Source organism: Astatotilapia calliptera, chromosome 11, assembly GCF_900246225.1.
Source record: "Astatotilapia calliptera chromosome 11, fAstCal1.2, whole genome shotgun sequence".
Taxonomy (NCBI): domain Eukaryota; kingdom Metazoa; phylum Chordata; class Actinopteri; order Cichliformes; family Cichlidae; genus Astatotilapia; species Astatotilapia calliptera.
The window spans coordinates 22,322,266-22,335,145 of record NC_039312.1 but is presented as its reverse complement, the minus strand read 5'-3'; the positions used below and the strand labels follow the sequence as shown (position 1 = coordinate 22,335,145).

The following is a 12,880-nucleotide window of genomic DNA, read 5'->3' as shown; positions in this document are numbered from 1 at the left end:
AATGATTGTGGACAGCTGGCCCGGGGGGCTCTATCTGATACACTAAGAACATTATCAGTGGGTGGCGGGCAGTGTGAGAGATGTGTACGTTGTCCCGGTCGCAGCACGACCTGAGCACAGCGGAATAGTGGGGAGCCAGTTATACTATACCTGAGAACGGAGGGGGACAGGCAGAACGCCGGGAACAACACACACAAACACAGCAACAAGGAGGATCAAATGGAGCGGAGCATGCACAGGAGCGGCAACAGTGTACATTTGAGCAGAGGGCCTTGACTTTACGGATGCAACGTGATCTAAACCTGTGCATAAAAGCTGTCGTTGCAGAAAATGCAATTACAAACACAGCTTTAAGAACAAACACAGACATTTTTTATTGTTTAAAACCCACAGCCTTTTATTATACTCAACATTTGGCAGTAATTAATATTGAAGTCTCTCCTGCCCCCTCCCCACCCTACATCACATCACCCTACAAAGCACTTCAGCAGAGTTTGGCAGCAAAACGTCTCATTCTACAGGAAAACTATCCTCTTATAACAGTCCAATCTTTTCCTCTCTTAAGTTATGTTTCTTAATTATTAAAACTAAAACCTAAGTGGAGTGAGCACGCTTCAGACCAGGGTAAACTCTGCTAAGACCGCCTCATACACAGGATCTTTAAAATCATCCCTTTACTGATAGTTAACAATCAATACTGTTTCAACCACTGTGCCCCTCACTGCAACACTGCTGTAACTAAAACATACTTTGCCTGGTCAGTTTTCTTTTCTTTCTGGGAACCATAAATTCTGGAGCAGCTTTCAGAAATACTTTGTTTGGAGGTGTGCCAGAGACTTATAATATGCTATGAAAGCAGCACCATGGTCATAAACTTATCCAACACATCATCCTCAGCTGGCACAGGCTTTTTTTAAATGGAAGACACTTTTTTATGTGTTGTGCATCGATTATAGTAAAATACAATGGCGAGACTGACTAAATATGCAGCTCCTATGCAGGAACAAACACTACAAGTAAAATGTGTAAAGGTCAGAGTTCATACTGTCTGTAAGTGACCCTACATGTAGCACCAGACTGCACTCCACCACCCTGACAGAGAAATTTACTAAATATCAGTAAATGTCAATTTAAAGTGAGAAGATAAACTTCATACTGAAGCTGCCCTGTAGGTGTTGTTCTTTTCGTAAGGCAAACTATGTGAGGAAAAAAAATCATATATTTTAATTTAATAGTTCAAAAACTCTATTGTTTAATTTTAAACATAGCTGTCTGTAACCATGGCTGCCATGACAATAAAGCTCTTCTTCAACTGAAGGAGATGTTAATATTGACGAAATCAAGATGCTGAAATGCATTTTGCTGCGCTGCCCCCTGCCTGTCACTTCGTTAATAACAAGAAATGTTCATAACATTTAACATACATTATGTACAAATATAAGAATGGGCCTTACAATCCTTATAAAAAGAATTCCATACAAAATAAAGCAACAAAAATAGATCTGTGTACAAAATACATTTTAAAAAGAGGCTTGTGAAAGCTCAAAGTAGCTGTGCAGTTTGACTGCAAAGGATTAACATCTAAACCCTCTAACTGGCATAGACACAGACACACAAATATATACATGAGCACATTGTATGCCAATAGGTTGCCCATTTCCATGTACATGTAGATTAACAGAAGCTCGCTCCTTTTTTCTTTCCAGGATTTGTGTATATGTGTGTGTGCTTGTGAATGTCTAGTGGTTTGAATGGACAAATTAAAACCACTAGACATTTGGATGTCAAGTTGTAACAGGGGGGAATGTGTGAGTGTGTGGTGTGCAATAAACAGCTGTGATGCCCTTACTCCAGGCTTCAATACAAGGAATGATCTGTGTGTGTTAATGTGCATATTAATACTGGGGCTGGTGTTTGGGGAAAAAGTAGAGGTCTTTGCACAATGAGCTGGTGAACTCTGACATTTCTTTGCAGCGGTGGTGGGCAGTACCTGGGGCGTAGCCCTCCCTCTCCTTAATACGACTGTTCACCTGGGAGAAAAAGAAAAAAAAAAGACATGTTGGTTTCAAAAATGTATTATATATCAAAATAGCAGTTTGTAATCTGCAACTGCAGTCTGAAAAAACATGTTTACCTGCACCAATATGTCCGCAAGGTGGGTGTCTCTGGCGTGGAGGCGGAGTGCTGAGTTGAGTTCCTGGATAAACCAGGATCCTCTCTTAGTGTTTCGCATGGCTGCTGTGCCTTGAGGAGGAAAAGATCAAACAGCAGAAGTGTAATACATCAAGATGAGACACAGAAAGACAGAGCGAAGGTGTTGTCTGGTAGAGCTTTACGTAATAAAGCTTTACATAATAAGAATCAATTTCAGATCCACTTTTGATTCGCTTGTGCACAAAAAAACCCTCTCAAGCAGAAATTTTAATTGCACTGCACAAAAAGCAGAAATAATGATTAGGGCCAAAGATAATTTAAAAAAGAAGAATTACAAAACCATTACTGCTGATCCCGATGGCCTCATTAGTTTTCCTCTTACACCAGTGTTTCAGTTAATGAATAAAATATCATATATAAACCCACCCCAGAATAACAAATTAGATAAACTTACAAATTCTCTGACCTTTGAGAGACGCAAAGCCACAGATCATGTCCGACCGCTGGGGAAGTTTAATCCTGGGTCTTCCTGTGTCCCCCCTCTGTCTGGAGTCTGCATCCCCCTGTCCCTCCCTGCCAGCATCCCGCTGTTCACAGCTTGGTGAGCACGTCCTCTTTGGCCCGTCTATCTGCTCCACGCCACAGTCCATCTCCTCTGGAAGACAAGTAAGTTTCAATTAGGCCCAAAAAGATCTAGCAGCAATATTATTGCAATAACTGGGTTGGATTACTGCAGTTTTTAGTCATTTGTCTCAAATATTCTTTAATAATGAATGCAACTGTCCACCAAAGGGGCAAAGCATTTTATTGACACTATAGGCCAGTGAAAACAAACCAAAGCAGAAGAGATTAAAACTGAAAGATTAAAAAATGCATGTGTGATTCAACGCTGCACTGTAACACCACCTGAGCAGACATAGATGGAGCAATGAAGCTGTGCCTGCTCAGTTAGCATGCTTCTCAAGCTGTTGCCCCAGTCTTAAAAAAGCTAAACAGCTTGAACTCAATGGGTTTCCTGCAGCTCTTTGATAAACTCAAGTATTATTCCAAATGAATTCTGGAAAAAGTCTGAAAGCGAAGCTATCACTGGCATTTAGCATGAGCCCTGGTTGAAATGTTTTTCTAAACTTCTGAACGGCAGAAAACGAAGAAATCTTGCACTGAAATTTACATAGCACTTTTCTAGTCCTCCTGACTGCCCCCAAAGCACTCTACACCACAAGCCACATTCACACAGCACTACGCCGCAGGCACTTTGAAGCCTTTAGCTATCCATCCATCCATTTCTTTAACCGTTTAAAGGACTCAGGGTCACAGGAGAGCTAAATCCTATCCCGGCTAACATTGAGTGAGGAGTGGCATACACCCTGGACAGGTCTCCAGTAGGGCTGAACGATTATGGAAAATAATCTAATTGCGATTTTTTGCCCCAATATTGCGATTGCGATGCGATATGCGATTATTTTTTAAGGTCTTTGTCTTCTGTATTATTAAACAAAGACAAGCAATACATCATATAGTATGGCCAATACTATATTACATTAATTTTAAACTGTTCTTTCCTGGAAGACAGACCTCTGTTATGATGACATGAGGTGATGCATGAATTGATGACTGACATTTTTATTTAACTTCTTCAATCACAACAGTATATTTGAACATACACAATAGTTTATTTTTAGCTTACAAACATCTGAGCATAAAGTGCTGACAAGGAACCCTGGTGTAAACATTAAAATGAAAGTCAGTACAATGTGCAGATTGCAGAAATATACATAAACAAAATCAGTGGCTTTACCACACTCAGTTTTTCGACATCTGTGAACTACTAGACAGTCATTCAATTAAAAAATAATATTAAATAAATAAAACTAATAAATAAAAAATACACACATCTTACTGATCTCTGCAGTCAGTAACATTACACATAAAGTGCAAACATAATAGCAATTGTATAAACACACACACACAAACACGCCTTTAAAGTTTAAAGGCGTGAAATTGGACGGTCTAGTTCTGATTAGCGTCACCGCTGTCTCGGTGGAGTTTAATAAACTCGGCCGTCTGCTTCTTGCTATCTAAAATATAACCAGACACTGGTGTAAATTCTCGACTGTCTCATACTTCTGTTTAATAAGTTTTCTGTTTGACGTTTAGTCAGCTGTGTGAAAACCAAGGAGGAACCCACCCGGGGGATTAATAAAGTTTTATTTTATCTAATCTAATAACTTTAATCTCAGCCAAACCGATTTACTCACGAACAAACAAAACACTGAAAAAAGCCCAACAATAACATTTTTAGGTTGTCTAAGTGACTTATATATTACGTTTAACCCGAGCAGCGAAACTCCGCGGTGATCTGAAAATGATGTGCCGGGAGTTGTGCCGCTCTCGGCCGCATCAGTAACCCTCGAGCTCCCGGCTAGCTGTCGAGCTGGTGGGTAGCAGACGCCTCTGAAAACGTCGAAGCACTTTTGCAAATATGGGATATCTTGATAAACCGAGCAGATATTTGATGTTTACACAACTACTTTCTCGCCTGAAAATATTTTAAAAGTTTATTTTGTGACCCAGAAAGATTAGTATGAGTAATTTTAAAACTTAGTAGCGGCCGCCATTGTTGGAAACTGGAGTTTGGCTGGGCCGCGCTATGAATTCTGGGATATGGTAGTAATTTGGACAGCCTTCGGCGCGTCGCTGTGACGTAATCGGTCTACAAATGCGGCCTCAGGAGGATGCAGCCCATGAATTTGGACATGTCCAGAGTATAATCGCAGCCTTTGCGGTTAGAAAATTGCACTTGATCATGTCGCGATATTATCGCAAATGCGATATATCGTTCAGCCCTAGTCTCCAGGCTATCACAGAGACATTCACACCGGCGGCCAACTGGGAATCACAAATTCCACTAACGTGCATGCCCTAGACTGGTGGAGGATCCTGGGTTACTTGGAGGGAAAACCATGCAGGCACACAGAGAACATGTATATTCCACAAAACAAGGACCCTCTTGCGGTGACCTCACAGTGTTAACCACTGTGTTGCAAACAACGCTTACTTATTTTTCTTACTTATTAAGAAAAACTGGCAGTATACCAATGTATCCATGAACACTCTAAATAAGCAATATCTGAATTTCACTGAAGCTATTTCCAGAGCTGCTAAGCACATCTAATAGCCTTTCAGCAGCACACCTGTGTTGGGCTCTGTGTGCAGCGAGGGAGTGTGGGAAGTAATTAGGTTTGCTCCTGAGGGGTCTAAGGATCTGTCATGAGCATCACTGGGTGTGCAGTCAGGCCATAACCTCCGTCACAGAGACAGAACAACTGACTTGGAGCTTGTTAAGCCACAGATTCATTTTATTTTTATTGTGCTGAATTTGTTTGAAGTTTCATCAAAATATTATAAAGAAGATGAAAACTGACACAAAACTGAGATTTTGGCACAATCCACAGCTGGAACTGTAGAGTAAATGGGCGATTCTGAAACTGCCACCCACTGTGATTCTCTCAGTGGGCATGACAATGACAGCAGACAACATCTGGCCATGTGAAGGGGAAGATTGGTACCACTATTTCATAATGCTGCACGGCTCTGAGAGATTTTACCCAGGTAGTTTCTCAGAACTGTGGACAGTGCAGTCCCCAGAACATGTTTACCGTATAATTCTTTTTTATTGCTGTGCTGCACAATCTCATTCATCTTACCTCCTCTGCAGGCCTGGATGAAAAACATCTTTGGTTTGTTTTGTAGAAGTGGACAGTGTGCATTGTCAAAGGCCTCAAACACCCAGTCCAACTGAAATTGACCAAGTTAAACACAATTAGCATTAAATGTCAGAAAAAAGCAGTTGAATCTTTGTTATTGAATGACATACCATACATCTACACAGTAAAGTGTCAGACAAACTGACCTGGAGGAGTTTGCCATCTGTACCGTACACTGCCCCTTCCACTCCGTGGGAGAGCAGACACACCACACAGCTGTCCACTGTCCGGTGCTCTGGCCGTCTGGAAAAGTTCTCAATGCAGGTCCTCATACCCTACACAAGAATACGAACAAGAACAAGCATCAGCATATGTGGTCAAAGTCAGCGTTAACACAAACGCAACAATCTTTCAGTCCAAATTTCATAGAAGCTGTATTCAAACATTTTCATTCTCACTAATGGAAACACTCAACTTAGGGTCTGACTTAAAGTGTGCAGGATGACACCCCCTCACTAGCAATGGATTCATTAGACCATGATGTGCAGTAAACAATCAGGTTCAAGGCAGGATATGTGCATCTGGACTTAAATTAATTAAACGTGAAGTGTGTTTACTTTGTGACAAACCTCCCACCTTCCTCAGACAGCAGTGAAAGTGGGCTAACCAGAACAAATCCTACATTAAAAAAACCTGTCTACACCATATCCCCAGTCTTTCTTAACTTAAACATTTCAACAAGTGACTTTCTCCAAACTGTGTCAGGTGAAGAGGTTGCTGAGGATCTAACATCTTCTTTTGTTTGGCCCAAACGTCCTTTCTTTAGGTTTATCAATAAATAAGATAAAAGTGTCACATTTCCAACATCCTGCAAAATCCATCATTTTACCTGAGCAGTGAGGTCTCTGTGCACAGCAACAATGTAATCCAGCTCTGTAAAAACCTTCCTGAGGACCTCATCATCCACCTCGCCACCTTTTCTAGGGTCAAGGTCAGGGGCAGCACAAGGGTCAAAGGTCACATTACTGATCACCAAGCCAAAACCACGAGGCGATGAACTCAACCTGTAAGACTGAATAAGAATGGAATGACCTATATAAGAAAATTCATACACAATAAGGTTTTTTGTTTTAATCTGTTTAAAACAAAAAACCTTAACAAAGTGACAAAACCCAAAGATTAAATTTGCAATTTTTATGCTTGTTATATAAACATAGCTAAATGCTGAAGACATGCATTTTTAGGCGGTCGCAGTAAATCCAAACAAAACTGAGCACCTTTGCATGGGCTCAACTGACCCGCTGATGGGAAAACAAAATCGTACCTGCTGGCAGCGGGAGAGGTAAAAGTCAGGTGTGCAGGGTAGGACCGGACTGTTGATGGGACTGTCAGCATCCAGACTAAACTCCATGGATTCTGCAGCACATACACACAAACAATCACAAACTAATACAAACTGAACTATTCTTAGTCCTCATCACTGAATGGAGTTGTCTAACAGCAGAGTATCATGTTGTCAATGAGTCATTCTTGGGGTGTGGTGCCTGCAGGTAGAGACAGTAGGTACCTGCTAGAAAAACAACATTTCTACACTTTTTTCTATGATGTGTGTTTATAACAGTTCAAATAATCAACAGAATAACAGGAGACTAAAGGCCTAAAGTGGTCAGTGGCTACAGAATGGTTTTTTTTGTGACATATATATTAAATTGTCTTAACAATGAACAACACATAAAGCCTTTTGTTGAGAAACAACTTCATGTCTCCAGGGAAACAAGACTGACAACAACATTACACACACTGAAACCCATTTTGAAATGAACGCATAGACGCTCTGCAGCACCGCTCACCATGTGTCCTTGCTCTCTTGGCTGCAATTTCCTCCTGAGTTGGAAGTGGAAGAGAAGAGTCCATAGACCTCTGAAATTTAAAATGATACACAAATTATTAAAGACAGACCGTACAAAAAAGATAATGAAGGATTTTGTTCTATACAGTGGAAGCAGCTGTTGTTTTTGTAGGAATATGACATCTGCAGTCCTAGATTAAATATTTGGGAAACTCCTGCCTGCCTTTCTACTTCAGGTGGGCCATCTGGATATATATAATGAGATGGATGCATTTTGTGATTCTCACATCTGTCTGCATATCTGCTCCTCGTTTCTTTGTCCTCAGTCTCTGTTTGTTCCTGTCCTCAGCCCTGACTGTGGGTAAGTCTCTGACTGATGACTCTGAGCCAGGCCAGCTATCTGATGCCTGGACTGGGAATGATGAGGTGCTGCTCACCTCATACATTTCCTCTCTGTCTTCTGAAGATGCCTGCCAAACGTCATGTTACTGAAGCTTACAATTCCCAAAATATTACTCTATATAATCTTAGCATTTATAATTAAAGAAAAATCTATTAAAGAGGCATGAAAGGCGTTCAATGATGCAATGATGTCTTCTACTTCAAAAATGCCAAGAGTGACATTGCCTTCGATAATCTTAGGCAAGCTCACCTCTCTCTTCTTTTTTGTTATTTCCATAACCAGCTGCCCTGCCTTCTCCTGTGGCTCCTCCTCAGGCTGAAAACTCTGTGAGCAGAAAGCAGTCTAAGAACTGCACTAAATCTGCTGTTTATACTGCTGCTGTGCGACATGTGTATGGTTGATGTCAAGTACACACTCACATCTGTGTGTGTCTCTCTGCCATCTTTCTCTGGTGATTTTATGAGCAGGTCGTAGAGGTGTTTCTGTTCAGTATCTTGAAGAGCTGAGCAGAAACTGCTGAAGGCTCTGGGTCCACGTTTTGGTAAGAGTAGAAGCAAACGCCAGCTGCGTTTCTGAGACGTTTGCTCTGCCTGGAGTAGAAGAGATCACATCGGAAACATAAAATTTACTAACAATGAATTAATTAAAAAATACATTTGGTTTTACTTTTTTTTCACCTTCTCAACATTATAACATTTGATTGTGAATTCATCCAGACACCTTAAACTTTAGATGTTTAAAGGTGGTCCTCAGACAGGACAGTCGGAAGTAAAGATTTCAACCTTGAGGGATTAAATCAAAACTTTCACAAATGCCTTTTCCACCAAATATAAGCCTGTTCTATGTTGATGCCTTTTGAGAAACAGCCGACAATTTGAAAGGTTACTATGCTGTAATTATTAGAAGTTGCAGTAAAATCATGGCAGACACAAACTATTTATTATGGCATCTCCTCTGACATTAGCCTGGCAATTTGTGGTGCTGTGCCAGTGCCAGCTTTCTGGCATTAGTTCTAGATTGGTAACCAGCATTGTGTCGGTGGAAAAGGGATATTAATGTCTCTGAAGGACGTTGCCCTGTGGTTCCCAGCTGGTTTTCTCTGGTAAACCTCTAAAATAGTAAGATCCCTAAGTCTTTGGATAGTGAGACACTAGACTCTCCAGTCTAGACTTTCAGTTTAAATGCATAAGGTTTAGCAAAAGTATTTTGTTAATAATTTAGGAAAGCAGACATTTCTTGCATTGTTACACATCTTTCACATGCTTGAAGTATTTAGAACAGGTGTGGCATGTTCCCTAATTATTTCAATTACCAAATCAAAATAATAAAAAGCATGTAGAGATTTTAAGTGCTGACTTTGCAGTTAGTCTATATATGCATCCAATGATAAATAAATATGAAGGGTTTTATTAGGCTGTAAAAACATTACATAGCTATTAAAAAAGCTTGCAGAATGACAGAATTAAAATGTGTTCAATTTTCATAATTATATTTTCCATTTCTGTGAGTCCGCTCAGGTCTGAATGAAGTAAATTTTGTCATCAGATGGGGAGCGTGAGTGGCCACGTGGACAGCCACGTGCCCGCCTGCATTTTGTGACTATGCAGAATCATCTGAGGAGAATTTACATTACAGTGAACCAACTATGTAAATACCTGAGGTGACGGACTTTAAAGAAGAATAAGAGTATACAGTTCGATTATACTTAACTAGAAAACCCAAAACTTCTCTGGGACAGATAAACCTAATTAAAGTGTACCTAAATCACAGCACAGAAGATAAAGGCCTCATTCAAAGCACAACTACTCATCACTGAATAGGCAGTGTTGATAATTTGCTGTGATAATAGATGTAGAAGGATCCATCAATCACATCATGACTGCTTTATTTCTAATCAAAAGCGTTAGCATGCTGAAAGAAAAATATTATACTATACTATAAACTATATCACTGTCGAACTTTATGGATTTGACTGTGAGAGATCTTTTTAATTGTAGAATTAATCATCTACTTTATTAACTACCTATCTAACTCATGTTTTCTCTGCCACTGGAGCCTATACTAGCTGCCAGAGTGCAGAAATGGTGGTAGTTCCTGTAAAACTGCAGGAAACATTTCTGTAGTCACCTTTTACTTAACAGCTATTTCATGGGAGGGTTAGAGGTTCTGACTCCCACATACATTTAAACCACAAGCTAAAAACTGACCATAACCTTCAGCAAAGTTGCTGACAGCCAAGTTAACTTCAATTTAAGCAAACTGAAGGTAACTCAAAGTCACATAACTGTTAAGAATCAGCTGTCTCACTGTTAATATAGTAGTTATTATCCACATACCATAATGCTCTCTGCCATGCTCTCCGTGAGGATGTCTTCTGCCTGCAGTGACTGTATGAGCAGCTCATCCACCACCAGCTGTCTGCACAGGATAGCTGAGTTTCTTCGGAGAGCCTGCCTGTCCCGCTCCATCATGCCACACTCCAACATTTTTCCCCTCAAAAACTGTATCCAGAGCAGGTAACAAGATACACGAACATTGTGAACAATACAAGCATATGGACGTTTTTGTCCAACACTGGGAACAGTCACTTTATTAGCTTGGCTCCTCAGTTACACCCTTATAACAAAATACAACACAAGCGATAACGTTACCATGAGGCACTCTTTGAGCCAGCAATAATAAACCAGTAACAACAGAAGCTGAACAATACAATGGTAAACTCAGTAAAGTATCTACCAAATAATAAGATAAAGAGGAAAAATAATGGAAGTACAATATTAGCAATGTAAGTTTACTATGCTGAGTTACAATAAAAGAGAAGTTACGCTAATCTAAATGGTGTTGGGTGATGGTGATAAACGCTAGCTAACTAGCTAGCTAACTTCGACTTTCTCTGCACTGAAGTGGGTTTAATATGACTCCCCGCATCCCCACTACTTACCTCTCTTCTGTTCCTGCAACAGACTATCAACACACCCTAAAAATGAGCAAAATGTCTCCGTAAGTCCCTTTACTAAACGCAAACTAACAACATCCCGTCTACAAGCCACAGACGAACTTCCGCGGGGTAAACAGACCATCAGACTCTTCGAGTTTGATTCTGACCAATGAGAGCGGTGTACAGTTTGAGTGGCGTTTCAGTGAACCAATCGTTTCTTCTTTTCTTCTTAATGGCATCTTAACCGTACAGTAAACTGCTGTGTGAACAACAGAAATAAGGGTATTTTGAATTTGAATCTCATTTCAGTTAATAAGTAACCAATTGATAAGAAGGCAGGCACAAAGGCCTCTCGAATAGAGAGCTATTTAAAAAGGAGGAGTGTAAAGACACTTAAAGGTCACATATTTGCAGCAGGGTTGCTGCACACTCTCTATATGCTCATTTAAAGCTGAGGAGCACGAGCCAAAGAATTTCATTATGGATAAATGTGGCTACACTGTTTATCTGTACATGACAATAAAACTTGAAACTTGGGTTTAAAATTTGAGTTTGTAAATGAGCAATGGCAGGATAAGTTGTAATGTAAGGTCCTGCCTCCAGTTACAATCTGATATTCAAAACAACCTGATGTCAGTTTTTTAGTATAAAGGGGAAAAACAAGCTCCATTGATATTTAACAAATGTTAAAATACCAAATAATAAGAACTAAGAAATAATGAATTTATCCCAGATTTGGGAAATTATTTTGTTATAACAGTTCTGTTATTACAGTTCTGTACTTTTTCAAACAAACAAACAAAAATACAAAACTTGCTTCTAGCCACAACAAGAGGAACAGGAAATTTTGAAATATGATAAGGAAATTGAGACACACGTTTGCAGTGAGGGGGAACAAAATAAGTGTGGGACACACTAATGATAAAAGGTAGAGTGGACTTTAATCATACAGGGTGACAAAATGTGGTATGAAATTATCAGTCCGTAAGAGGAGGTGATTTGCTGCCTGTCCAGGAAGTGGTCATGATTGATAACAGTTTGCTCAGTGACTTCCACCACAGCTTCAGAAGTGTCCAGTTCAGTGGAGGTGCATCTTTTTCTGTCAGTCATATCCCTTATACTTGAGTACTCTATGCTTTTCACTCAACCATGATTACTTGATAGCTAAACCTATCTGTTTAGCTGTTTAAATATATAAAATTGACATTTTAAACAGAGCATTCTTGTATACATTGCAAAGTTTGTGTGTGAAAGGAAGCCACCTGTTTTCCTTTTTAAATTATTCTTTAATGTTTGCCATTGCAGTTCCCTCAAAGAGATATTTCACTTAAATGTCATAGCTTTATTTGAGCTGGTGATTGAAATTTAGAAAGTTAGTCCATCTGCTCATGAAAAAGCAATACTCAGAATAAAGTTTACAATTTTGAATCCAAATTGTTGTACCAGAGGTTTCTTTTCTTCTTTCCCAGTTCAGTAATAATATTACAAGCTCCAACGTTGAGAACCATGAACTAAAATAATAATTAGTGCAATAAAACCATACTAAATAAATCATTTTAATGAATAAAATATGACGAATCACATAAAACTAATGGAGGAACATTTCTGGTACAATTTATTCTTACTGGGCGTATTTTACAATAAGGCATCAGAGTTACACACACATTATGACAAACACAGAGACAGACAGCAACCATTAATGCATTAGAACCAACAGGTGAGTGCTTTGCATTGCATGTATTCCTGCCTTTCTGTTTTTCTCGCTTTCTTACTTCCTTTTCCATCCCTCTCTCTCTCTGTCACTCCCTCCTTCACCCTCCCCTGCTGTC

The 12,880-nt window shown here is 39.7% G+C and overlaps 1 protein-coding gene across 5 annotated transcripts; it reads right to left on the bottom strand.

The window, feature by feature from the left end:
• Positions 1-392: 392 nt before the first annotated feature.
• On the bottom strand, positions 393-11,231 carry casp2 (caspase 2, apoptosis-related cysteine peptidase). Of its 5 annotated transcripts, none has more exons than XM_026185607.1 (13): positions 11,055-11,231; positions 10,450-10,614; positions 8,533-8,703; positions 8,363-8,437; positions 7,998-8,180; positions 7,712-7,781; positions 7,186-7,277; positions 6,751-6,933; positions 6,068-6,196; positions 5,862-5,952; positions 2,609-2,809; positions 2,135-2,244; positions 393-2,030 (listed from the first exon to the last, which is right to left on the bottom strand). In XM_026185607.1, exons 2-13 carry the CDS (start codon positions 10,597-10,599, stop codon positions 1,896-1,898), a joined length of 1,590 nt encoding a protein of 529 aa, XP_026041392.1. In that variant the 5' UTR covers positions 10,600-10,614; positions 11,055-11,231; the 3' UTR covers positions 393-1,895. The 5 variants fall into 5 exon arrangements, with proteins under 5 accessions (XP_026041392.1, XP_026041393.1, XP_026041394.1 ...); XM_026185608.1 differs by having other exon boundaries at positions 2,621-2,809; XM_026185609.1 differs by lacking the exon at positions 7,998-8,180.
• Positions 11,232-12,880: the final 1,649 nt, after the last annotated feature.